The sequence below is a fragment of the Bos taurus genome, chromosome 16, assembly GCF_002263795.3.
Source record: "Bos taurus isolate L1 Dominette 01449 registration number 42190680 breed Hereford chromosome 16, ARS-UCD2.0, whole genome shotgun sequence".
NCBI classification, from domain to species: Eukaryota; Metazoa; Chordata; class Mammalia; order Artiodactyla; family Bovidae; genus Bos; species Bos taurus.
The window spans coordinates 41440432-41466740 of NC_037343.1; the positions used below are offsets into that span (position 1 = coordinate 41440432).

The window sequence follows — 26309 nt, forward strand, 5'->3', positions numbered from 1 at the left end:
CCTTTATTACTTCACATTCACACTGTACCTTGGGTGTTGGTCAACAGCATTCTTCCTAGATCCACAACAACCAACACGGGATTCTTGAACTTAAAGTCATCAGGAAATATCACTTGAGGGGCAGAAATGTCCAGTCTCACAGTCCACCGTTTACTCTCCTCCTATAAAAATAGAATCAACCACAATTAAATAGCCTTGAACTACAACAGCTAAGAGTGGGCACTTTTATCAGCTGGAGCTCAAGCCTCCCTGAAGGTCACACTAGGATCACAGGATGACCTAATGGTCTATGGTATTAAAGCAAAACATTTAAAATAAAAGTGGATCCAAATGCTTAAGGATATGAGACATTACCACAGGAAAACGGCTGAAGTGGGCAAGAAAAATGTGCAAATTACTGGTTTGGGCATTGCTTGCTATTTGATTCTGATGATCGATGGTTTAAGAAAGGTCTTATTTCTAAAGACTTAATACTTTAAAAGTATTGTAGAAATTATGGAATTCAAATAAATGAGAAATCTAAATATTTTTATTTATTCATGGACATTGCTAAGCACGAACTTTCAGGCCAAAATATCTTACTGAAAAACATAAGCTTTGACATTTTAAATATAAAAAAGGGACAATTCATTAATTTGTTAATGGCTCTTCCCATGAATTTGTTATATAAATTAGCTAATTTATATAAATGCTATCAAAGAGGATTATATACAGTAAAAAATTAACAATTTATATATTGTTTCAATTTATTTAAATTGGAGGACAATTACAATACTGTGATGGTTTTTGCCATACATCAATGTGAATCAGCCATAAGTATATATGTGTCCCCTCCATCATGAACTCCCCTCCCACTGCCGTCCTTACCCCATCCCTCCAGGTTGTCAGAGAGCAACAGCTTTGGGTGCCCTGAGTCATACATCAAACTTACACTGGTTGTCTATTTTACATATGGTAATGTGTATGTTTCAATACTATTCTCTCAAATCATCCTACCTCACCGTCTCCAACTGAGTCCAAGAGTCTGTTCTTTATGTCTGTGTCTCTTTTGCTGCCCTGCACGTAGAACTGTCTGTACCATCTTTCCAGATGCCATCAGTTCCGTTCAGTTCAGTCCCTCAGTTGTGTCCAACTCTTTGCCACCCCATGAATCGCAGCATGCCAGGCCTCCCTGTCCATCACCAACTCCCAGAGTTTACCCAAACTCATGTCCATTGAGTTGGTGATGCCATCCAGCCATCTCATCCTCTGTCGTCCCCTTCCCCTCCTGCCCCCAGTCTCTCCCAGCATCAGAGTCTTTTCCAATGAGTCAACTCTTCGCATGAGGTGGCCAAAGTATTGGAGTTTCAGCTTCAGCATTAGTCCTTCCAATGAACACCCAAGGACTGATCTCCTTTAGGATGGATTGGTTGGATCTCCTTGCAGTCCAAGGGACTCTCAAGAGTCTTCTCCAACACCACAGTTTAAAAGCATCAATTCTTCGGCGCTCAGCTTTCTTAACAGTCCAACTCTCACATCCATACATGACCACTGGAAAAACCATAGCCTTGACTAGACAGACCTTTGTTGGCAAAGTAATGTCTCTGCTTTTGAATATGCTATCTAGGTTGGTCATAACTTTCCTTCCAAGGAGGAAGCATCTTTTAATTTCATGGCTGCAGTCACCATCTGCAGTGATTTTGGAGCCCAGAAAAATAAAGTCTGACACTGTTTGCACATCTATTTCCCATGAAGTGATGGGACCAGATGCCATGATCTTCATTTTCTGAATGTTGAGCTTTAAGCCAACTTTTCCACTCTCCTCTTTCACTTTCATCAAGAAGCTTTTGAGTTCCTCTTCACTTTCTGCCATAAGGATGGTGTCATCTGCATATCTGAGGTTATTGAGATTTCTTCTGGCAATCTTGATTCTAGCTTGTGTTTCTTCCAGACCAGCGTTTCTCATGATGTACTCTGCAGAGAAGTTAAATAAGCAGGGTGACAATACACAACCTTGACATACTGCTTTTCCTATTTGGAACCAGTCTGTTGTTCCATGTCCAGTTCTAACTGTTGCTTCCTGACCTGCATATAGCTTTCTCAAGAGGCAGGTTAGGTGGTCTGGTATTCCCATCTCTTGAAGAATTTTCCACAGTTTATTGTGATCCACACAGTCAAAGGCTTTGGCATAGTCAATAAAGCAGAAATAGATGTTTTTCTGGAACTCTCTTGCTTTCTTGATGATCCAGCGGATGTTGGCAATTGATCTCTGGTTCCTTTGCCTTTATATGCCTTAATATACGGTATTTATCTTTCTCTTTCTGACTTACTTCACTCTGTATAATAGGCTCTAGATTCATCCACCTCATTAGAACTGACTACTCAAATGCATTTCTTTCCATAGCTGAGTAATATTCCATTGTGTGTATGTACCACAACTTATTTATCCATTTATCTGTCAATGGGCATCTAGGTTGCTTCCATATCCTAGTATTGTAAATATATAATTTATACATTTTATATATACTATATAAATATAATTTATATAACTACATGTAGTAATAGTAACATTTGGTAAATTATATGTAGTAGTAAAAGATAATTTATATAAATGCCATGAAAGAGAAACCTCTTGGTCTAAGATAATCAGAAGTACTAAATGCTGTTATTTGTATTGAAACACATGCAAAAACAAAAAACAGAACAAATTCTGCATCCCATACTACAAACCCCTAAGTGTTGCCCCTGAACATTTCTGCCATCCCTTACACTCCCAGCTGGCTCTGCACCAACTACAAGCTACCCTCTGAGTGGTACACCTACTGCTGCATCTGAGCAGCACATCCCCAGGCCACAGGGTCAGAAACTCAGTTTAGCTGGACTGTTGAGATGTTTCTTGGCTCTTCCTGTGCACAAGCGTCCTCATGTCAGCTGGGCATTCGGCATCACAAAGTGATCATCACTCCCAGGAATCAAAATGGAGGTATCGGGCTTCCCTGGTGAACCGGTGGTTAAGAATCCTCCTTGCAATTCAAGGGACACTGGTTCAATTCCTGGTCCGGGAAGATCCCACATGCAGCGGAGCAACTAAGCCCACGAGCCACAGCTCCTGAGCCTACACACCTAGAACCCATGCTCCACAACAAGAGAAACCACTGCACTGAGAAGCCCGTGCACCACAACAAAGAGTAGACCCTGCTCGCCTCAACCGGAAAAACCCACATGCAGCAACAAAGACCCACCACAGCCAAAAAAGTAAACAAACAAATCTTTAAAACAAAAAGTTACTGGGGCATCATTCCAATAGTTTTTCTTCTGATAACAGTAAGTAAAAGGGGGTGTTCTTAATTGAAATATTTACAAAATGTCAGGTCTAGAAAATGGAACAAAGACAAGTCTTGAGAATGTTCTAAGACAGAAACAAGGAAGAAATAATAGATGATCTAGTCTCAGTCATTTGTTTTTATTTATTACACCCTGACTGTAAAAGACATGGGATTTTACTTTTTGCTAGCTGATAAGTATTTCATAGATTCTGCTTACTTATTAGTGTAATTGATACAAGCATGACTCTCTACTATAGATAAAGAATTTCCCAAAAAGAATGCCTTCCTCTTCCCACCCCCACCCCCAAAAGGAGCATTCGTTATGTCCACTTACAATGAAATCACCCACTAGCAATCGGTCAAGAGTCTGTCGGATTTCTGCCTTGGTCTGCATCTTCAGTCTGTTGTACTGTCTTCGCGCAGCTTCAGCCACTCTCAACTCAAGTTCAGATTGATAACCAAAACCTGCCAGATTGGAAATATCCAAGAGTCAGAATGTTCTTATGGTTGGGTGAAAGAAAGCGCTGCAACATCTACTCTCACCAGGAATTTCCACCAAAGCTAAAAAACAGTCTGTACAACAGGAGTTCCTTACTCCAGCCTGAGCTGGGGTCACAGGAAAGTGGCAAAGACAGTGAGGGACAGCCATGCAGAGAAAGGTAGTACATAAGAGGTGGGTATCTAAGTTATCAGAATTTCTAGAATCATTTTCTGAAAGATTCTAAAGTATTATATTTCAAAATCCTTAAAAGCATGATCATTACTGAAAGGGAAACTGGAATTTAGGAGGATTTGCCTTCTACATTCCATCAGTGTCAGAGCAATGAAGCTAAGACATTTATGGTCACCGTCTACATGAAAGGGGCTTCCCAGAGGGCTCAGTAGTAAAGAACCCACCTGCCTATGAAGGAGACATGGGTTCAATCCCAGGGTGGGGGAGATCCCCTAGAGGAAGAAATGGCAACCCACTCCAGTATCCTTGCTTGGAAAATTCCATGGACAGAGGAGCCTGGTGGGCTGCAGTCTATGGGGTCGCAAAGAGCAACTAAGCATGCACACACATTCATGTACATGCTGCTGCTGCTGCTAAGTCACTTCAGTCGTGTCCAACTCTGTGTGATCCCACAGACGGCAGCCACCAGGCTCCCCCGTCCCTGGGATCCTCCAAGCAAGAACACTGGAGTGGGTTGCCATTTCCTTCTCCAATGCATGAAAGTGAAAAGTGAAAGCGAAGTCGCTTAGTCGTGTCCGACTCTTAGCGACCCCATGGACTGCAGCCTACCAGGCTCCTCCATCCGTGGGATTTTCCAGGCATGAAAAGACTCAAAAACTGGATCAAAAACTAAAACAACTCTTATGAAAGAGGAGTGACGGATATATTTAGGAAAGCACTATTGTTTTATCGATTTCTCTATCAACAGAATTGCTTTTTTTGCATATACTGTCTCAAATCTTTTTGGGAGACAAAGGCAGACATATGTATACCAGTGCACAGAAGAGTCCAATGACAACCTCTGCAGTATATATTGCTGCACCAAACAAGTAAAACAGACCACTCTCATCTAGCAGAAAATTCTTGAACATTCCTCCTAAATTCTCTGGCCTAAAATATCCTGGGTAGCCAAGGAAACCACTGTCGTAATAGTTGGAAAGTATTTTAAATGCATGCTAAATGAAGGCAAAGAAAGAAAAAATATTAAGTCATTGATTCCCCTTGGAAGAGCAACTTTCCAAGGATATTCACTTTGATTCAGTATCGAAGGACAACCCTTCCACTTACTGTCAGGCCTTTTCTAGCACTACCAGGTCACCGGAATGTATAATAACCCTTGTCCCAGAAGCGACAACAAAGAGGTCATTAGAAAGTAACATAATCAAACAAAGAAGTTAACCTGAGGTATGAACCTTTCCCTTGTAGAAAAAGTCTGCCACTTTTTTAATAGCCTGGGGATTATATATGATGTTCAAGGGCCTCGTGCTGACATTCAGCCGCCTCTCAAAATGGCTGTGCACTGGATTTCTCTCATACAGCATCTCAAAAACCGGGTCATCTGGGTCTGCAGCTAGAGGAAAAGAACCAGAGGGGAAAAAAAATAAATAGAACACAGCAAAACAATCACCTTATTCTTTATAACTGGCAAAGAATTCTGGGGGAAAAAAAGACATTTCCTCAATTATTTTCCAAAAGTCTCGTTTTCAAAAACTTTATAAAATAGAGAGCCCAATAAGGACTGCCTCTAGGTATCAACAGGACTCCTCAAGACCAAGTTGCTGTATTCACTCCCATCATGGAACCCCAGACCCGGAGGCCCTGTGAGTTGCTCCAGTCACTCACCAGTCAAGGGAGAGCACAGGGGCGTCTCCAAGTCAGATAAGGATCCACACAGCAAACCCATGGGCACAAAACAGGACTCACTCCCTCTTTGACCTCTGACCAAGACTACTGATCTGTAATCATTGCATTTTTAAGGTTGAATTTAAGAACACATGACAGTTTACCAGGATAATGATGGCTTCTGTCTGCAGACGTTGTTTGGAGTCCAAAAGACTGGGAGACTCTGCCAACTTCCTTTTGCTGATGAACACACACAAAACACATAAAGGTCAGGGTGATAGGGGCCAATTCACCGTGCACACATTCTCTCTCATCTTACCCTTTGGCGTCACTCTCACTTAGCACAGTCGAATCAAAACTCACGTGACATCAGGGGATGCAGACCTGGAGGCCGAGCCCTCCAGTCTGTGCCTTCCCCAGCCTGTACAGGCAGCTGCTGCTCTGCACTCGGCACTACATGAACTACTGCTCAACGAGGACTGGACGTGCACAGCTTTTCACACTTTGATTCTGCCCTCCCACCCTATCACCAACCCCCTAAGCCAAAAAGTTATGGGAAGCATAATAAGGAGCTAAAGATTCAACTCTTCTGATCATATCCTTGCCAACTCAGTAAGATCAAAGATCTTCTCGTCTAAGAAGAATATTATATATAAAAAAGTACACATATAGAGAAAACTTGAAGTGGTTCTTCTGTAACTCTAGAGAGATGAGAAGTCCTATCAGTGACTAAGGATCAGAATGCATGAAAATCACTGTCAAGATACAGAGGAAATTCAAACACTGAACCTGAAATGCAGGAAATAGTCGTGCTGATAGCATTTTCTTCCAAATCCAGGCAACTATTCTAAGGTGGCTACAACACCAGGTTGGGGGAAGCCACTGCCATAAATCCCACCAACACATGGTAACAAAATCAAAAAACTTATCTAACTCTAGTTATAGTCTGATCAGCGTGTCTCTCTCAAAATGATCAAATATCGGAACAAATCAAGTTAATATTACTAATTGCTTGCCTAAAACTGATGTCAATTCACCAACACCCTGAACGAATCATACAGCTATACGTACTGGATTAGGGAAGACCAGAAGAGGAAACATGGTTCCTTCCGTAGCCAGGTCTCGAAGAAAGAGTCCACCCAACCGGACTAAGAGCAAGGAGGAGTTTCTTCGAGGAAGGGATTCTGCTAGAAGTTTTACACCTACAGAAGATAAATGTTAAGAGCTGATACTATGCCACCATAGCCTTAAGTATTTTCAAAGTATTAGATACTTTATAAAAATATTATAAAATCTAATATAAAAATATTAGATTTTAGAGTGAACTATCAGATATCATGAACTATTTCTCCTTCGAACTGGAACAAAATAACCCTATCTACATATCTATATGTCTACTTCCGTTCAGTTCAGTCGCTCAGTCATGTCTGACTCTTTGCAACCCCATGGACTGCAGCATGTCAGGCTTTCCTGTCCACTGATGTAAATTTGTGAGGAATATCAGAAGCTTTCTAACACAATGAATTTTAAACAGAGCACTTCACAATTCAGTTCAAGCAATCTGCTAGTTCACACTAAGTTTATGACTTCTCAGCTCTCAAGATTACAAAGTCAAAGCCAGTCAAAAACTGGCTTTTTTTTTTTGGTCACTTGCCTTTAAACTACCGCCAGACCTCAGATAAGTGGCTGTTTTATGAACGACAATAAATCTATTTGTGAGAAGACATAACTAACATCTGGGCATTTATTTATATACCTTCAATTCAAATTCACAAAAAGAAGTCAAAAATTTTTCATTATTTGCAGATTCCATATTTGCAAATTCACCTACTCACTAAAATTTACTGTAACCCCAAAAATAATACATTCACAGTGCTCTGCAGACATGTGCAGAGCATTCAAGTCACCTGAAGTGTGTATTTCTAGTTGAAGTTGAACAAGGCAACAATCTGCCTTCTTGTTTCAGCTCATAGCAGTGCCCTTATCATGATCTAATTAGTGCCAGCTTTTGGCATTTTTGTGCTGTTTTTTGGGGATTTCGCTGTTTAAAAGGGCCCCCAAGCACAGTGCAGGAGCGCTGTGTTTTACAGAGGAAATACATGTAGTAGATAACCTTCACTCAGACATCAGTTACAGTTTCAGTGTCGCTGGCCATGAGATCCATTAATGAATTAACAACATGTATTAAATAAGGTGTCATTAAACACACAGACACAGAGAACAATGTATTTATCTACTGATGAATGTGATCACCAAATGCTTACAGACACCTAACCTTGTGTTTCCACTAGGGGCCATGACTCAGTACTCATGGCAACTTTCTACAACAGAACTACCACAAATACCAAGACTCAAGTGGACACTGGTGTCTGGGGAGATAGAGAGCATCAGGAAGCATTTTGGGGGCAGCACCTGAAAACTCAAGCTGCATGAAAGCACTCTGGTTCATCTGGGGAGCCCCCTGCTCCTGGTGCAGCAGAGTCACAGTCCCTCGCTGCAGCTGCAAGTTCAGTTTCGCAAAGACATGGTCTCGCTTTGTGTATGTGTTCATACAAGAGGCGTCCGCAGTAGGGTCAAAAAACTCCTCGGAGCCTGAACATGAGGAAGAAGAGGCTTTAAGAAAACACGTGGGAAAGTTTAAAAAGCACTGATGGCAGTCTCAATGATATGATATAACTATTATCTGCCCTTTAGGAAAGAACTCCAAAGTCATGGGTGACTTTTATTCACCAACATGAAATGACTCTAACTGCCTTTACAAGGGCTCTGATCAACTCACTGTCAAACGAGGGGCAATGTCAAATTCATGATAAACCACAGTATAAGGCAGCACTGCCCAACACAGTGCAATGCTCTATACACTGCACTGTCCACATGGTGGCCACTAACCACAGGAGGCTCTGAGCACTGTGGCTCATGTGGCTAGTCAACTGAGGAAGTGAATTTTTGATTTTATCTGAATAAATTTAAATAGCCATTTGTGACTGTGGCTACCACACAGGACAGCCTGAGTCTAAAGGGTGATTCTGGACTGGTGTTCAAGTCCTCAGGGTTTCAAACTTTTGAACTGGCTCAGACTTAATTCTCTTACAGTCACTGCCACTCAGATCTGTTTGAAACCATGTAAATATTCAAATTCAGTAATGGAGTTGTAAATGAAATATCTCTTAAAACCTACTCTCAGGCTTCGCTGGAGGTCCAGTGGTAAAGAATCTGCCTGTCAATGCAAGAGACACAGGTTTGATCCCTGGTCCAGGAAGATCCCACATGCTGCAGAGCAACTAAGCCCATGGGCCACAAGTATTGAGCCTGTGCTCTAGAGCCCAGGAACCGGAACTACCGAGCCCATGTGCCACAACTACTGAAGCCCACGAGCTGAAACTAGAGAACAGCCCACACAGCAACAAAGGTTCAGCACAGCCAAATATAAATAAAGAAAATTATTTTTTTTAAAAACCTCTCTCTGCCTCTATAAACATGAGACAAACTGTTACAAATGTCTTTTTTTTTTTTTTAATTTGAAATATACCATGGGCCAGTTTCATAAATAATAGGTGAACCGTGAACCAAGTGTCTCCCTTCACTGTAATCAAGAAGGGCACATGAAAGCCAGCTGCCGCCTTACCCAGGATCTCCTCGGGAGTCCACTGCTCCTGCGGCTCTGCCATCAGGCCCTCCACTGGCTTCCCTTCAGGGCTCTGCTGCCCGTACCAGCCACCCCAGCCAGGAAACCAGGACTGAAGGTACTGCAGCATCCCGCTGCCTCCCCCGGGGCCTGGGTCTCCAGGAGAGTCTCCCAGAGGATCCAGCTGAGGCTCCCGTAGGCTCTGTGTCAATCAAAATGAGCACACGTGAGGACCAAAGACAGAGACAGGGCATGAGGTGCCACTCCTCATTCTTTGTGCCCCCAGAAGCACTCAGCATGCTGGGTGTGAACACAGGTTCTCTCGGAGGATCTCCTACCTCTGCCAGTTCTTCCTGCTTGTGAAACCGTTCATGCACCAGTTCACGCAAAATCTTCAGTTCCTCAAAGCTCTGCTCCTCTTCAATCCGATACATTTCCTCCTGTTTGGGTGAAAACAGACAAAACAGGTGTCAGGGCTGTAGAGAAAGTGGACATCATCACGAACCTGTCCAGTACTAAAGGAACCCACCTGGCCCCCAATGTTTCCAATGTTTCCAAGACCCAGAAACCATGAAGATAAACAGTGAGTTCCATAACTGCTAAGCTTCTGGTTCAAACAGCTTTTCCGTATAACCCCGGTAGATCCTACCTGTACCCTGAGACTAACAGGAAGTGCAGAGAGAGCAGAGTGGTATTGAGTTGTTAACAGGTACATGAAGGACAAGTGTTGCAGGACAAGTGTTGCTGGACTAGCCCATCTTTGCTCAGCAAAGGCAGTTTACAAAATGCTTTCACATGCATTACCTCAACTGATTCAAGTCGGTGGCTGGTTGTTAATCTTCCCGAGTCAGAGGAGGAAACTGAGGACCTAGTTTACAGAGTAAGTGTGCAGGCCTCCAGCTTCTTTATGTTTCATGTGGGACATTAGCAAGGAAGTGGTCATTTTCATTCGTTTCATGCTAGTTAGGAAAGAACAACAGTGGCCAGCGACATACAAAGATGTGGAAGAAAGCAGAGTCAGCTCTTAAGCTGCTTCTTGAAAGTTGTTAGTCGCTCAGTGGTGTCGGACTCTGCGTCCCTATGGACTATAGCCCCACCAGGCCCCTCTGTATATGGGATTCTCCTGGCAAGAATACTGACTGGAGAGGGTTGTCATTCCCTTCTCCAGGGGATCGTCCCGACCTAGGGATGGAACCTGGGTCTTCTGTACTGCACGTGGATTCTTTACCATCTGAGCCACCAGGGAAGCCTTACACTCTGCCATTAAGGAAAAGGAGATTATACATGTTTACTTGCTCACCTCAGCTGTAATTTAGATTTTTCCCTTGTTCCGTATCTTTCCCTATGCCTTTAAGAAAACTATCCAAAACAAAAGGTCTGGTTTATTCCATCCTTTTATTAAGGCTTCTATGTCAGTAACCATGCCTACACTCATGAAAGAAGCACTAGCAGAGTGGTCATACCTCAGGGTGCCAGCAAGACAGGTGAGAACACCCAAGGATGCAGCACTGCCACTGGTTCACAATGGGGTGCTCTCACGATGTGTCCCCCCGATATGTGCATGCTGAGACCTTGACCCTCAATGTGACAGGATCTGAAGGTGGAGCCCATGGGAGGTGAACAGGTTTAGATGAGGTGATGAGGACAGGACCATCATTATGGGACTAGTTCCCCTGTAGGAAGTGGAAGACAAACAGCTTTCTCTCTGCCCAGGAAAGGCCACGTGAGCAGACAGGGAGAAGGCGGCTGCCCATAAACCAGGAAGATGGTCTTCCCCAAGAACCGAATCTGCCGGCACCTGGATCATGGAATTTCAGCCTCCAGAACTGTGAGAAGTAAACATCCACCGTGTAAAGCGCCCCAGCCTGTGGAATGTTGTTATAGCAGCCCAAGCTAAGACAGGTGCTAAAGGGACGCTTAGAAGTGTTTACTAGAGAGAGTAAAATGAGACAAGCCCCAGGCCGAAATTAGTCTAAATTGCTATTACAAAAACTGACGCTCACAAAACCGAAACGAATCAAGGAGGAAAACACTCCCCACTGCCCTCCCCGAGGAGACAGACTGGAACTAGAGGAAGCTCCAGGCCAGGACCCTAGGACTGCCAGCTCCAAGGGTCTCTGGTCCTGCAGGTAACTGAAACTGGAGCTGGCCTTCCCCTCACTGCACACCCTCGGCCTAGGCTCTACCCCCAAAACTCCAGGGTCCATCAAGTCAGTCGGGATTAGGGAAAATGTGAGGAAAAGAGTTAGGATCAGGTGTTCGACACAAGTGACTAGATGCAAAGTCTCTCTGGGCCCTGCACAGAGAGCCAGGGGACCTGGTGGGACCACGGCCCCTTTTCCTTCCTCCCAGCCCATGGGCCAGCTCCCCTCTAGCAACAGAAGGTGGAGAAAGCTTCCTGCAGAGAGGCAAAACCTGGCCTTCCAAGAAGCTCTCACCCTAGTAAGGCCAACTTTATCCTAAAAAACTATGATCCCGAACAAAGACTTTTATTTCTTCACAGATTCCATTTTTTTCAGTCTTGAAGAGACATTCTTAACCTCTGAGTGGAGACGAGAAACACGAGACAACGCCCCTTACCTTGTCGTCTGCAGATAGCAAGCCTCCTCTCAACGTGGTGAAGTACTTGTCAGTATAAGACACGGCATCACGGGCCCGGCCCAACAGGAAGCCCCATGTGCAGCGCTTTCTCTGCTCCCGGATCTCGTGCAAGTTGGCATTCAAAGCGAAATACCACCACTCTCGGCAGCTGAAACATTTCATAGCCATCTAGTTACTTACAGCAAAAGATGAAAATGCTATCGACCCAGGGCGATCCACAGCACACTACTCCTATTCTGGACATCTCTTCTCTTGTCGGCCATCACTTTATGCCTCAAATTCAAATAATATTAGACTAACTTCAACCTGTGGGAAAAGCTAATCCACTGCATCCTCGATAGATACACTGATAATAGTACATTACTCAATTGGTCTGAATGACCCATGACATCAGCCTCTCCCACTGACAGATAATCAAGTGATGGCTTTACAGTAAACACCACTGTAAGATAATCAGCAAGGATTTGACTGTTAAAGATTTTAAATGGAAGACTTCAGGAAAGACTGGAAATACATAGGTCTTTAAAAAAGGTTTACTATATTGACTGGTCAAGTTGAGCACATCTACATGAAAACATTTATTCATCCTATGTGCTTGGTAAGTCACTTCCGTCATGTCTGACTCTGTGATGCTTTGGACATTTACGTTATACATGTCATCAAGTGTATCACATAAATGCTGACCAAACTGGTTAGGAGAAAAGATACAAGGGAGTTGGTTCAAGAGTGCTACAAAATATTTACCAGACAGTCAGATCCCACCAGAGCAAGGCTAGTCTCCTTGATACATGAGACTGAGTTGTTGTTGCTGTTGTTCAGTTGCTAAGTTGTATCTCACTCTTTGCGACCCCATGGACTGTAACCCACCAGGCTCCTCTGTCCATCAAGTTCTCCATGCAAAAATACTAGACAGGGTTGCCATTTCCTTCTCCTGGACCAGGGATCGAACCCAAGTCTCCTGTGTCTCCTGCACTGGCTGGCAGATTCTTTACCACTGAATCACCAAGGAAACATACCTGAGACTGAAAGGACCTTCTAAATTCCCTTATGCTTGACCGAAGAGTAAACCCGTGATGCCAGAGATACACGATAGCGTGATAACAATGATAACAGAAATGGCATTTTAAAAACCAGAGAAATCGACTATACTTTTATCTTCAACCATGTGAAAAAGACAGTGAGGCACATTTCTGATCTATATACAAAAAAGAACATTCTAGAAAATGCATTCCACACACAACACTTAATTGACAAGCCTTACTTCTCAGACACGGCCACTTTGGGTTTCCATTTTCGGAACTTCACCTGCCTCTCCTTTCGCTCCAGCTCCTTGAGGAATTCCATGATTTGCCGGTACTGCAGCTTTTTATTAGAAGTTAAGCAGTACAAGGTTAGAACCGGTTAATTTCTTTTGCTCAGTAAAGACATTACACATCACAGGGACAAGTCATACTAGTCAACCCAGTGAGTTGAAATCCAGTGCCAACTGCAAGACCAAACTCCAACACTATCCAGAATGTCTCTCTGAACACTATCAGCTAAGTACACAGATTCACTGTCTCTCTTATGCTCTTCGTTCAGCACTTAAAAACATCAAATCAAACTAACCTGAGACACATCCAACCCATGTGTACAAAGACAGTGGGTTCTGCATCCACCATAGCTTGGTCTCATGCGCACTTCCTTTCCCACGAGGGGACCCTTCATCAACACCCCAGTTACCAGCAGAAGTGACAGGAAGGAGGAGGGTACCTGAGAGAGTTTCAAGGGAATGGTTTCCAGGTGAATATCACATTCAATTCGGGGAGTGTGCCGAGAGCGCAGAGGCTCTTTGGAGCAGTTTCTCTTCAGAAGAGCAGATGCACACACGGGCTCCAAGATGTAGTGATGGTCACGACTCTCCATGCTCCTGTCCATGGCCTCCTGAGTGTCACAAGAATGGCTGTCATTACAGCAGATGTTTCCCAGATCGAGTCACCTGGTGCAATGTTGTCTAATCTACAGCATATGACATCAGAATCCAAAGGCAGGAGAAAACTGGGAATCTAAAGCTCTCCAGCATTTTTAAATTTGTATTTGTATTTCTTACAGGTAATACATTCACACAGTTTAAAATTTTAAAGGTAAAAAAAGTGAAATCTCTCCTACTCCTTCTTTCAGTCACCCAGTTACCCTATTCTGAGGCAACCAATGACACCAGTTTCTTACATATTCCACCGGAAGCATTCTGTACAGACTCAGGCAAATGCATAACTTTCCGGTTTTTAAAACCAGTCTTACACAGAAGGTACACATGCTTTTTTACCTTAGTTCTTGAAACTTAATACTGTGTCTTAGAGACTATTATGTATTCATTACAAAGATCTCTGCCCTTTATTTTTTATAGCTGCATACTCTTCTACTGTATGAATGCACAGGATTTATTTAATCAAATTGGCAAAACAAAAACCATTCTGTACAACAGCATGTAAGGATAATCATGGTTGAGGGAAATATGAGAACTTTCTCTCCATTTCACTTAAAACCACCTACAATTTCTTTACAAAAAGATTAAACTGAGATTTTTCTAAATATCCTTCACAAATGGTAATATTTTACATCCAATGATTTACAATGACATTCTAAGTATTCTTAAAGGAATGCCATCAAAGGTGAAATTTCAACATAAAACATAGTAAGAAATCTCTTCTTAAGAGTCAGATGTGGTGCTTCATTCATTGAAAACCTGGGTGTACAATGGTGGCCACGAGACCAGAGAACTATAATACGTTAAGTGCATGCAGCTGAATACCATCCAACAGAAGCAATGAACCAGAAGTATAAGCAGCAACACTGATGAATCTTAAAAACGGAGCTTTAAATGAAAAAAAAGAAAACAAATCTATAATACATTATAAATGTAAAACATACAAAAATCCCTATATATTTTTTAGAGTTACAGACATAGCAAGTACCTCAAGAAAACGTACTCATACATACTGAAGAACGGATGCCAAGGAGGGAAAGCAGGTGGGAACAGGAAAAGAGACACAGAGAACAAAACCCTACATGGCCATGATCCTACACACTTTATTGCTGTGCTCTGTTATAAGACAGCCCTGCAAGAATCATACCTGTAACTCCACCTGAGGCAAATCCCCCAATAAAGTGCAATCGACATCCCAATAGATGCTAAACTCTGCCACATCTAATTGCTTTTTCCGCATTAATTTCTGTACCTGAGGGAAGACAGGGAAGAAAGCATGATTCTTTATTCATGAATCTATTCATTCATTCAACAGGCCATTAGTGACGAATCACGCATAGGGCACTTTGCAAGGTGCTGAGGTTACAAAACAATGAAAACATGGTTCTGCTCTTACAGAGTTCAGAATCTAGCTAAATGGAAACACAAACATGTGAACAAATGTAATTAAGCAGAGGAAAGCAGAGAAAGAATATATAAGATGCTACAAGCAAACAACTAAAAAATACCACTGGGCAGATAAGTATCAAAAGCTATATATATATATATGTTTCAGACAGAGGGTAGAAGGGAAGGTGTGGGACACATTGCAAGGAATGGGGCCAATGACACAATAGGCCCCATTGCTTCAAAGGACAGAGACTACATCTGTGTAACTGAAGTGCTGTGTTCGGGGTGGGGCAGTACTGGGACACGTGTAGAAGGCGCTGTGTTCAGGGGTGGGGCCGGTACTGGGCCGGTACTGGGACACGTTGTCCAGAAGCACTTTGTTCAGGGGTGGGCCAGTGCTGTGTTCAGGGGTGGGGCTGGTACTGGGAAACGTGTACAGAAGCTCCATGTTCAGGGCTGGGGCAGTACTGGACACGTGTACCGACACACACAAGGAGTGGAGAGTTACTTGAGTATTGAGAAAAGTAGGTTGGAGTGTTACTAGGTGTACTAGGTTGAAAAGCTCCCCCTGCACCCCACAAAATTCATGTTGTCCCAGAACCTGTGAGTGGGGGAACTTACCCGGAAATAGGGTCATTGCAGATATAATCAGATTAAAATAAGGTCACACTAGTCAGAGAGGAAAACAAAAAATACCCAGAGAAAATACAAGCACAACAATCCAAAACCTACAGGATGAAGCAAAAGCAGTTCTAAGAGGGAAGTTTACAGCAATACAATCTTACCTCAAGAAACAAGAAAAATCTCAAATAAACAACCTAACCTCACACCTAAAACAACTAGAGAAAGAAGATCAATATGGCTTTTATTGTATTTTATATGATTAAAACTGAACTTTTTGTGAAAAAAAATAAGGTCATCTAGATTGGGGTAGACCCTGAGCAATATGTTTTTTCATTGTATTTTATTTTATATGATTAAAACTGTCGAATTCTTTGTGGGAAAAAAAAAAAAAAGGTCATAGGGGATTGGGGTGGGCCCTAATCTAATCACTGGTGTCCTTAAAAGAGGAAACAGACACACGAGGAGAAGGCCATGTGAAGACAGAGGCAGAGACTGGAGTGATGTACCCACAAGCCAAGGCAACCACAGGAAGCAAGGAGAGACACAGGGGACGGTTTCTCCCTCAGAGTCTCTGCTGCTAAGTCGCTTTAATCGTGTCCGACTCTGTGTGACCCCATAGACGGCAGCCCACCAGGCTCCCCTGTCCCTGGGATTCTCCAGGCAAGAATACTGGAGTGGGTTGCCATTTCCTTCTCCAATGCATGAAAGTGAAAAGTGAAAGTGAAGTCACTCAGTCGTGCCCGACTCTTAGCGACCCCATGGTCTGCAGCCTACCAGGCTCCTCCGTCCATGGGATTTTCCTGGCAAGAGTACTGGAGTGGGGTGCCATTGCCTTCTCAGAGTCTCTAGGAGGAACCAACTCTGCCAACACCTTGACCTTGGACTCTGGTCTCCAGCACTGAAGAAACCATCTAGTTTCTGGTTAATTTGTTATCTAGCTCTAGGCAACCAATACAGTAAGAAGTCTGTCACACCAAGGAGTTTGGATGTCACACGTGAAGGGACACGAAACCACTGAGGGCTTTGCTGTAGGCATGTGCCAGGACCAGCTGTGTGTTTTAGAAAGGGAATTCTGGCAACAGTGCAAGGTGGAGCTCCCCTCTACCCCAAATGGAGTCAAGATCTTGTTTGTCAAGATAAGAAGCAAGTCTGCAGAATCAAGCTACAATTCAGGAATACAGTGACCCTTGAACAACTTGGGAGTTACGGGTGTCAACCCTCCTGGCAGTCAAAAATCCTCATATAACTTTCTGCTCAGCCCTCCTATTCATGGTTCTGCACTGGAGGATCATGTGATACTGTGGTTATGTTTTTAAAAAGAAGTCTGGACAAGTGGACCTGCAGTGTTCAAGCCCATCTTGTTGGAGGATCCACTGCACTTGGTTGCTCTGAGCAGGGCACCTCCAGCCCCAAGCAGCCACCTCCACTTGCCCCTGTGTCCCGTACAAACGCCATCACCCTCCTCTGTATGCTGGGACGTGGGAAAGGCTGAGAACCCCTGACACAGGGCGAAGCAAGAGCCTGGGACAGAAGTGAGGCGGGGTGGGAAGTCAGGAGCTTACTGACTCAGGCAGAAGCTGACAGGATCCTAAGTCAGACAGTCGAAGTGAGGGGGAGTAGAAGAGCCATGTTTGAGACACCTTGCAGGGAAAACTGGCAGGACGCTGTGACCAGCGGATACAGAAGCTGAGGAATAAGAAGTGAAGAAGTGAGCACAGGCGTCTAAAGACGAGTGTCATGGGTGAGAACACGTGGTCTGAAGCAAGGGAGGCAAACTTGTTCTGTAAAGGGCCGGAGAGAGCAGATATTTAGGTTTTGTGGGCCCCCCAGTGTCCTCGGCCGTAGTACAGGATAACAGTGGTAGTGAAGAGTAACGAGAATTCAATGCAGAAGACCAAGTAAACCACTTAAGAATAGTGCCTGGCATAAAAAGGGCCCAAAAGTCAGTTTTCATGTGTTTGTTTCTAACATGCAGTAACATGTTAGAGAAAAAAAGGAAAAAAGTTGGTTTCAGGGAAGCAAAATGGGCAGCTGGAATATAATGGGATCATTTTGATTATAACAAGCCTAAAATACCACAGGCTTCCATGATGGACCAGCGGTAAAGAACCCTCCTGCCAATGTAGGAGACACAGATTCGATGTCTGGGTTGGGAAGATCCCCTGGAGCAGGGCATGGCAAACCACTCCAGTATTCTTGCCTGAAGAACCCCATGGACAGAGGAGCCTGGTGGGCTACACAGTCCATGGGGTTGCAAGAGTCGCACATAAATGAGTGACTAAACAAAATACCACAAAGGCGTCCCATAGGAAAAAACCTTGAATCTGAAGACTGGAAGAGGGGTGCAGAATGGCTTTCAAGATGTGGATGCCGTCGGCACATATTCCCAGGTGGCTGACAAAACCCTGAAACAGAGTGAGTGTATCCCGAGAGTGCACGTAAGGACAGAAGAAAATAAAAAATGAGATCCTTTCTGCACCTCAGTTTCTTCACATGTAAAATGTGCCAACATTGATGGATGAGTGAAATTATGACAGGTCAGAGGAAATTAACACAAAAGACATCCACACCTGTCAAAGAACATGGAGAAAAAGATGGTGATCTCACAGAACATGAAAGGACTCAAGGCACAGCCCCAAATGCCCCAGACCTGGTGCTTTCTTCCTGGTTTGCAGGTGTATTTCATACTCACAGGCTCATTCATGGCATTTTGCATGGATACATTCTTAATGCAGATGCCAAATGCAAAAGGATGGGAAGGGTTGGTAACACCGTCTTCAAAGCGCAAATGGACATCTTGAATTTTTAACTGCAGGAGGGAAAAAAACACATTTAGACAATTGCAGCAGGTAGAGTACTATAAGCAGGGGTCAAACTGTGCTTGAGCCACTTAAGTAAACCAACAGCAGGTATTTTACACAAACAAACCCAATATTGGGTAAATACACCCAATACTCTAAGTTCCTAAGAGTCAGAAACACAAACTGGACATGAATGACATTTCTTTTGATTAGTCCCAACTCAAGAAGAGAGTTAATGGTACTTCCATGGAATCATTTCAGAAAACACCTTAAACACTGAAGGAAAGTAGTACCACTGTATCTAGACAAATGGCCGTCCCTCTCTTACGATATCTTCATCTGGTCCCTGTGCCCTCAAACCTAGACACAGGAATACGAGCAGGGCATTTCCACTCTGACCTTATTTATTTCCCCCTGCCTCTACAGTAGGGCTACTGAAAAAGCACTCTGCTTCAATGAATTAAAAAATAACAGACCGTGAAAAGACCACTCATAGAATGGGAGAAAACACTTGCAAGTCATGTGTATCTGATAGGGACGAGAATCCGGGATATATAAAGAACTCTTACAACTCAACAGTAAAGAATTCATTTTTATAAATGGACAAGGAGTTTGAATAGACACTTCTCCAAAAGATAAACAAAAAGCCAATAAGCACCTGAAAAGATACTCAACAACATTAACCATTAAGGAAATGCAAATCTAAATCACACTGAGGTATCACTTTGTGCCCACTAATACGGCTATTATTAAAAAACAAACAATAACAAGTGCTGGTCAGGATGTGGAAAACCTGAAATGTTCACCCATTACCCATGAAACTATAAAACTGTTCCTCAAAAAATGTAACATATAGTTACCATAGGACTCAACAGCTCCACTTTTAGGTATGTACTCAAGAGAAATGAAAACATGTTCACACAAAACCAGATACATGAATGTTTACAACAGCAATATTCCTAAGAGCCAAAAAGTGGAGACAACCCAAATGCCCATCAACTGATAAACAAAATGTGGTCCACCCTGAGAACTGCAAAAACTCTAGGTATGAACGTTCCATTCAAACACCTCCACTAAAAGACTTGAAACTTTAAAGAAGGCTTCCAGCAGCCTCAGGCTGTGTCCCTGGGACAGACATTCCATCCCCTTCCTGAGTTCCTATGTGGAAAAGTTCATGGCTGTCTGCTCCAGCCAACATCTGACAATAGCATACACTCCCACCCCTCCCTTTTCTTAGAGCATTTTTCAAAAAGGGCTTACAGCTGTGAATCCTTTCGCTGTCCCTATGTGATGTATCTCCTACAACTCAAGGACCTACGAGCCACTCCCCTGAAATGCAATCATCAGGAAGAAAAGGGCTCCTGTCACCCATCTCTATGGAAGAAGAGAAGTCCAGCTAGCAGATACAGCTGACCTAATCACATCCACACTGACCAACCCTTTGTAATTTTCCTCCTGAGCCCTGCCCACCCCACCCTCACCAACACACACACACACACACACACACACACTCATTCTCCCTTTAAAACACCTGGTCACCTCTGTACAAGTTGGAATGGAGCTCTGCTCTTTCCCCGACTGTCAGGAGTCACTGAATAAAGTCTGTTTTCACCACTTTAACTTCACTCCAGCTTTGTTCATCTTTGGCAATCCATACAATGGAATGTATTATTCAGTCATAAAGGGAATAAAGTACTGATACATGCCACAACATGGATAAACCTTGGGAGCATTATGCTAAAAAGCCAGATGCAAAAGGCCACGTAGTGTACAGCTCCACTGATATAAAATGTCCAGACTACACAAACCCATAAAGTACATTAGTGGCTGCAGGGGGCTGGAGGAGAGGGGAATTTGAAGTGGTTGCTAGTTGGGTATAGAGCATCTTTGAGGGAAAATGAAAATATTCTGGAATTAGACAGTGGTGATCAATGTTCAACTTTGTAAATATATCAAAAAACACTAGTTTGTACACATTAAAATTGTAAACTTTATGGTATGTGAACTAAATCTCAAAGTTATTATTAAAAATAAAGTTAAAATAATGACAATATCTAAAAAATCAATGAGATAAATAACTGCCTGAAAAAGAATTCAAAGCAGTCACCTCAAATGTACTTTTTTTACCAACATTACCAAAGTTATGACTCCAGCAACCTCAGACTGTATTCTGGGGGGGAGTGGGACACCTTAGAAAACAATGTGACCTGGCACTGCATGAAAACCCTGGAGCTGGTAAGTATAGGCTGATTCTTACGACATTCCTGAAAATTAGTGTGAACCCTATTCTCAGTTGTAAGGACAAAACAAAATGATAATTAAAGCAGAAAATATGGCCAGCGGCCCAAGCACTGTAACTCATCACACGGCCCCAGACGCGGCGGTGACAGAGTTGTTCACAACACACTATATAATCAACTGGAAACCATATCCAACAGCTCTCCTTGTCCAGAGGAAGAAACTGAGACCAGAGAGATTAAGTGATTTGCCCTGCAACCAGATAGGATTTGTCTTCTTAGGAGGTATATCTTTCAGCAAGTGGCGTTCCCATATTTAAAAAGAAAATGAAGTGAAATGTCAATGATATTAAAACACCTACTCACACTAACTGAAGCAAGAAAAACCTGTGTGGGACTCACTTTTCAGGTTCTCCCTCCAACACCACCTAGGAAAAGGAACACCTGAGCAGTCAGCATTCTCTGCAGACACTCTGTGATCAGTTACACCCACGAGAAACCAGCAACCATGACATGAAACACATTTAAGCCTGAGCGGTCCCCTTTCATGCTCATACTTTATAAAAGCCATTAGGACTTACTTCAATGTTCTCCACAATCCTCGTAACTACTGAGGCAGTGACTGAATACCAATAAGACTCCCCTTTCTGCTGGCGTTCGTTCTACAAAGGAAAGAGCTGGTGTTAGAATCCAGGGCTTTGCTGATTTCGAGTCTCACCACCACCGCTCTCAGGCCAAGAGGATTTCTGCCTTGCCTTCCATTTTTCCTCCAGAGCCTGAAGGAGAGCTTTCTTGCGCTCCCTTTCCAACAGCTTCTCCTTTTCATCATTGAAATCCTGTATTTTTTCAGGGGCTCCAATTAAATGAAGGCTGGAGATGGAGATCACCCAAGGGTCCACATGGGGGCGGTAGAAGGGAATCTGAAGGGTCACCTTCCCAATTAAGCCTGGGAAGAGGAAAGTCTTGTTAAATGTCTGACACATGTATAATTCTATTTCTCTGTATTCTTCTACTGTCCTTTAAGGAGTATTATTGTTTTTATCATTTACTTTTTAAGAAGACAAGCAGTCAGTTTTCCTACATGTGAAACAAACGCTACTAGGCTGAAAGCTGTAAGAACAAAGGCATAAAAAGTAGAAGCTGGAACAAGGTCAGTGTAACTTTTTCATATCAAATGCAACATCTCCGCTCTGGAAATTACCTCTTCCCCAATGGGACTACCCCATAAATTTCCCTGGGGCTTCTTTCTCCCCATGGCACTTGCACAAGCCTGTGGGCACACAACTCATTTCTTCTTCATTATTAATTAGTTGGCTGATAGGTACTTACTAGGAGTTAACAGACTTACAATATACCCAATTTCAAACACGGCGACTGAAACATTGGTCATGTTGCTGTGGAATTCTATCGAGAAGGAATTCTGACTCTTCATGAGATCTCAGACTGACGGGAGAGCTAAATGGCCTGGGAGAACCATGATACATATTTCCCGAGTTCTACCATTTCTAGCCAAGCCTCCCAGAACACAAGGCTTCTTTCACTTCAATTAATAAGAGGCAAATCACCACCAAGGAGTAAAGCATGAGAGCATGTGAACCGTTTGACCTAAAGGATTTCTCAGAGATCCACACAGCCCAACTAACAGTCTACCTCAGAAAGTAGAACGTTAGCAGATTGTGATCATCCCTGCCTAAGATCTAGAATTCGAGCAGGAGCAATCTGTTATATTTAAGATAACAGAGTATCATTGACACCAAGTGATCAGCTGTGTAATCCAGTAACAAATGAAGATATATGTCACAACAAATAATGAAAAAATAATTTTGGCTTTATCTAGAAAAATGAAAGTCAGTTCTTACATTTAATAAAATTTATATTATAAACTGAAACCATACACCGATGTTCACAACAAAGAATTCTAACAATAATTAGTGCACAGTTGCAATTCTAATCTTAATTAATTGGGAGGACAATTATATGACAGCAAAATATAACTTCTGTTACATTCCATTTTGGCAGAGCAAGCATAACAAGGGTCATTCTTGCCAAAACATTAGAAAACATCAATTTTCCCTAAAAGCCTCTCTTAATCCTTTGATATTCAATTAAGAACTCTTTGGCAGTATCCACCATGTCATCATTCTTGAGAGTTTCTTTCAGATTCACTGCCTTTGCTTGTGACTGGCAGTTCACCCATGACTTGAGTTGACTTCAAGAAAGCCTAAATCTCTTGCAAAATTTCCATTTTATTTCACCTAGCAACTGATTTGCATTGTACGTACACTTTATTATAATATATGTACCCTCAAAATAAGGGAAAGACTGACTGACAAACAGGCTACTGGTCAATGACAAGCAGTGTCTAAAGAGGGACTAATTTTATGCGTGGTCACTTAATACAGAATGTTTTTATTCTGTGACAATTCTTGTTTCTTTACCAAATCTAGTAACTGCAAAACTCCAGTAATACTTGCAAACATTAACTGAGTATGCTGGGCACTGTACTGAGTAATTTTAATGCATTAACTCAGGTATTCCTCTCAACAACCCTACGATGTAACTACGATCATCCCATCTTAAAGATGAGGAAGCACACACAGAGTTGTGAGGGAACTGGCCCAAAGTCACACAGCCAAAAAATGGCAGATACAGAATAGAAACCCAAGCATACTGTTCCCAAGCCCACCTTTCATTCAAGAGAATCAACTGTCTCTCAGTAATATGTAAAATGTGTGTGCTGTGCTCAGTCACTTCAGTCATGTCCAACTCTTTGTGACCCCATGGACTGCACCCCACCAGGCTCCTCTGACAATGGGATTCTCCAGGCAAAAATACTGGAGTGGGTAGCCATTCCCTCCTCCAGGGATCTTCCCAACCCAGGGATCGAACTCGAGCCTCCTTTGCCTCTATTACAGGCAGGTTCTTTACCATTAAGCCACTGGGGAAGCCCAAAACGTATAACGAATTCTCTGAAAATAAGAATCTCCCATGTCTAGGACAGAAGTTCCCAGACTTTTAAGAATCACCTGGGGATCTTAGTAAAGGTGCACGTTCAAAAAAATAAATAAATAAATGATGCAGGTTCAATGACACTTCTTCAGAGACTCTAATTCAGTAAGTCTGGGGGCTACAACCATCCCAAGAGCATCCTGACATGAGCAGCCTAGGGACCACACTTGAAGACTGATCGAAACTCCTATTCTGCCTCTTCCTGGTCCAACAGAGCCAGACGCAAGGGTTCTCAGTTTTCACGTCCCAAATGATGTAACACTGTCTCCTTCTCCCTTGTTTCACATACCAGCTTTGACCTCGAATGGTAATTCCAGTTCTTTCAAGGCATCTTTCTTTAAAGGCAAGTTTTCTAATTCAACAGCACCTAAAAAATAAAAACACCATAACATGTTCATCCAATAGATGCAGTAGGCGCCTACTGTGTGCAAATCAGTGAAGAGTAAAGGGAGAGTTTCCCATGGAGGCCCAGGCTGTACCTACCACTGTGCTTTATCTGTACTGATGTCCTGACCTGTCTAATCTGACATGTAAGCCTGCCAGCAGACAAAGGGTTTAGGGCAGAGATCAGACTCTAACGAGCCAGGGAGTAAATATTTCAGTCCTTACAGGGTCTATTGTACATTCTCTCTTTTTTTTCTTTACAAGTCTTTAAAAATGGAAAAGCCATTCTCAGCTCGCAGAGGGATCTGGCCAGGTGGCCAGTTTACAGTCCCCAAGTTTAGGCTAATATTCACCCAAGGACCATTAACATTTGAATCACCTGGGATGAAACACAGATCCTGGTTTCCCCACCCAGATATCTCTGAAATTGAAACAGAAATTTGCCATTTTTAACAAGCTCTCCTCATCCACTGCCCGCCCTCCTAAAATGATATATTCCACACCATGTCTAAGAGCTCCTGTGAGTTCAGTACAGTTGGTCATCAGAAGGAAGTACACTCTCTCTTCTGGAAAGCCAACCTCCACAGGTTCTCCTTCCCACCCTCACTTGCAGAGTAATGAGCAAAGGCATGAACTGGACCACTGCTCAAGGTCCTTTTCAGCCCCAGCTTTTACCATCACTTAAACCCAAAAGTACTAGATGTCTCCAAAGCAGACTGAAGGGACAGTCATGGGGGTGACACTCACTCCCAAAGCTACAGAAGTGACCCTCCCCTGTGCCTAAGGCACAGTGCTGGCCACTGGGATTATAAACAAAGGCAGGCAGGGTCCCCACCCCCAAAAAGCTGGGGACACAGGCTCCTTTTATGAAGTTGATTTCTGAGTCATATAAATCTGTCTGAAATACATTTTCAAGAACAGAAAGTACAGACAACAACAACTAGCAACCATTAGCTGGCAAGAGAACTCAGAAGAAAGGAAAGCAAGTCTTTTCCTCCAAAAACAAACTAATACAAGAAACCTGATTACTTCCCCCTTTGAATGATTAAGATGTGCCTTACTGGCGTCTAAAGAAGTATTCAAAGCTAGCATCTAGGCAGATTCTGAGCAAATGGACCCAACTTATTTTTCAGATGTTTGTAGGAACACCTGTCCACATAGGGTTCCACACACCTTAAGATGAACCAAAAGGAAAAGTTAATTGCCCCAGAGAGCCCAGAAACAATCCTATATCCACATTTGGGGAGAAAATGAGCATTAGGGGAAAAAGATGTGAAACACATCCCTTATCAGTTGAAACTGACTTAAAGGGAGGAAACCATACATTTTCTTCTTTTAAAGAGCAACATTTGCAATTTGACTCACTTGCCCTATTTTTCAACACCCAAATCTGTCACAAAGGCAGATGGCCCCAGGTTTCCATGGCTGCTGTGCCACATGGAGAACTGGACTTGCAGGCAATCCATGCAACGGTAACAATTAAAGAAGCTGAAGCAAAGAGAGCAAAGGAAGTGGTCTCGAAAGAAGACACAGAGGCAAAAATGAAGAGAAAAGGCAGCCTACAGAGTCCAAAACAAGGGAATCAGACAAAATACAGATCAAAGGCTTCCTACTTCCCTACCCACAACTGGCCCTGCCGGGAAAGGTCCCTCCAAGGAACCAGGCCACAAAGCACCCAGCATAGGTGAGCACCTTATAGATGATAATGTTCGTTGATTTCCAGGCAGAAAATCTGCCTGGATTTTTATGGATGGCTCTCTCACGCCAAAATTTCTCAGCTCAGATTAATAAGAAATCTAGTCACTAGTGTGTAGTGCGTGTGCACTCAGTTGTGTCCAACTCTTTGCAACCCCAGGGACTGTAGCCCGCCAGGCTACAGAGGACTGTTCATGAAATTTCCCAGGCAAGAATACTGGAGTGAGTTGCTATTTCCTACTCCAGGGGATCTTCCCAACTCAGGGATCAAACCCAGGTCTCCTGCATTGGCAGGTGGATTCTTTACCACTGGGCCACCTGGGAAGCCAGAACTAGGG

The 26309-nt window shown here is 43.1% G+C and overlaps 1 protein-coding gene across 12 annotated transcripts in view; it reads right to left on the reverse strand.

The window, feature by feature from the left end:
• The window catches only part of VPS13D (vacuolar protein sorting 13 homolog D), a 273475-nt gene that overhangs the window by 235094 nt on the left and 12072 nt on the right, over positions 1–26309 (reverse strand). For 11 of the 12 annotated variants that reach the window (XM_024976417.2, XM_024976416.2, XM_024976415.2 and 8 more), the window contains 16 exon segments: positions 24182–24259; positions 21639–21829; positions 21465–21545; positions 18538–18654; positions 14980–15084; positions 13619–13789; positions 13128–13228; positions 11846–12014; positions 9604–9705; positions 9266–9467; positions 8053–8232; positions 6712–6842; positions 5805–5880; positions 5198–5368; positions 3640–3770; positions 29–161 (listed from right to left, as the gene is read on the reverse strand). In XM_024976417.2, coding sequence (XP_024832185.1) covers positions 29–161; positions 3640–3770; positions 5198–5368; positions 5805–5880; positions 6712–6842; positions 8053–8232; positions 9266–9467; positions 9604–9705; positions 11846–12014; positions 13128–13228; positions 13619–13789; positions 14980–15084; positions 18538–18654; positions 21465–21545; positions 21639–21829; positions 24182–24259 — 2139 coding nt within the window. 12 annotated transcript variants of the gene reach the window in all.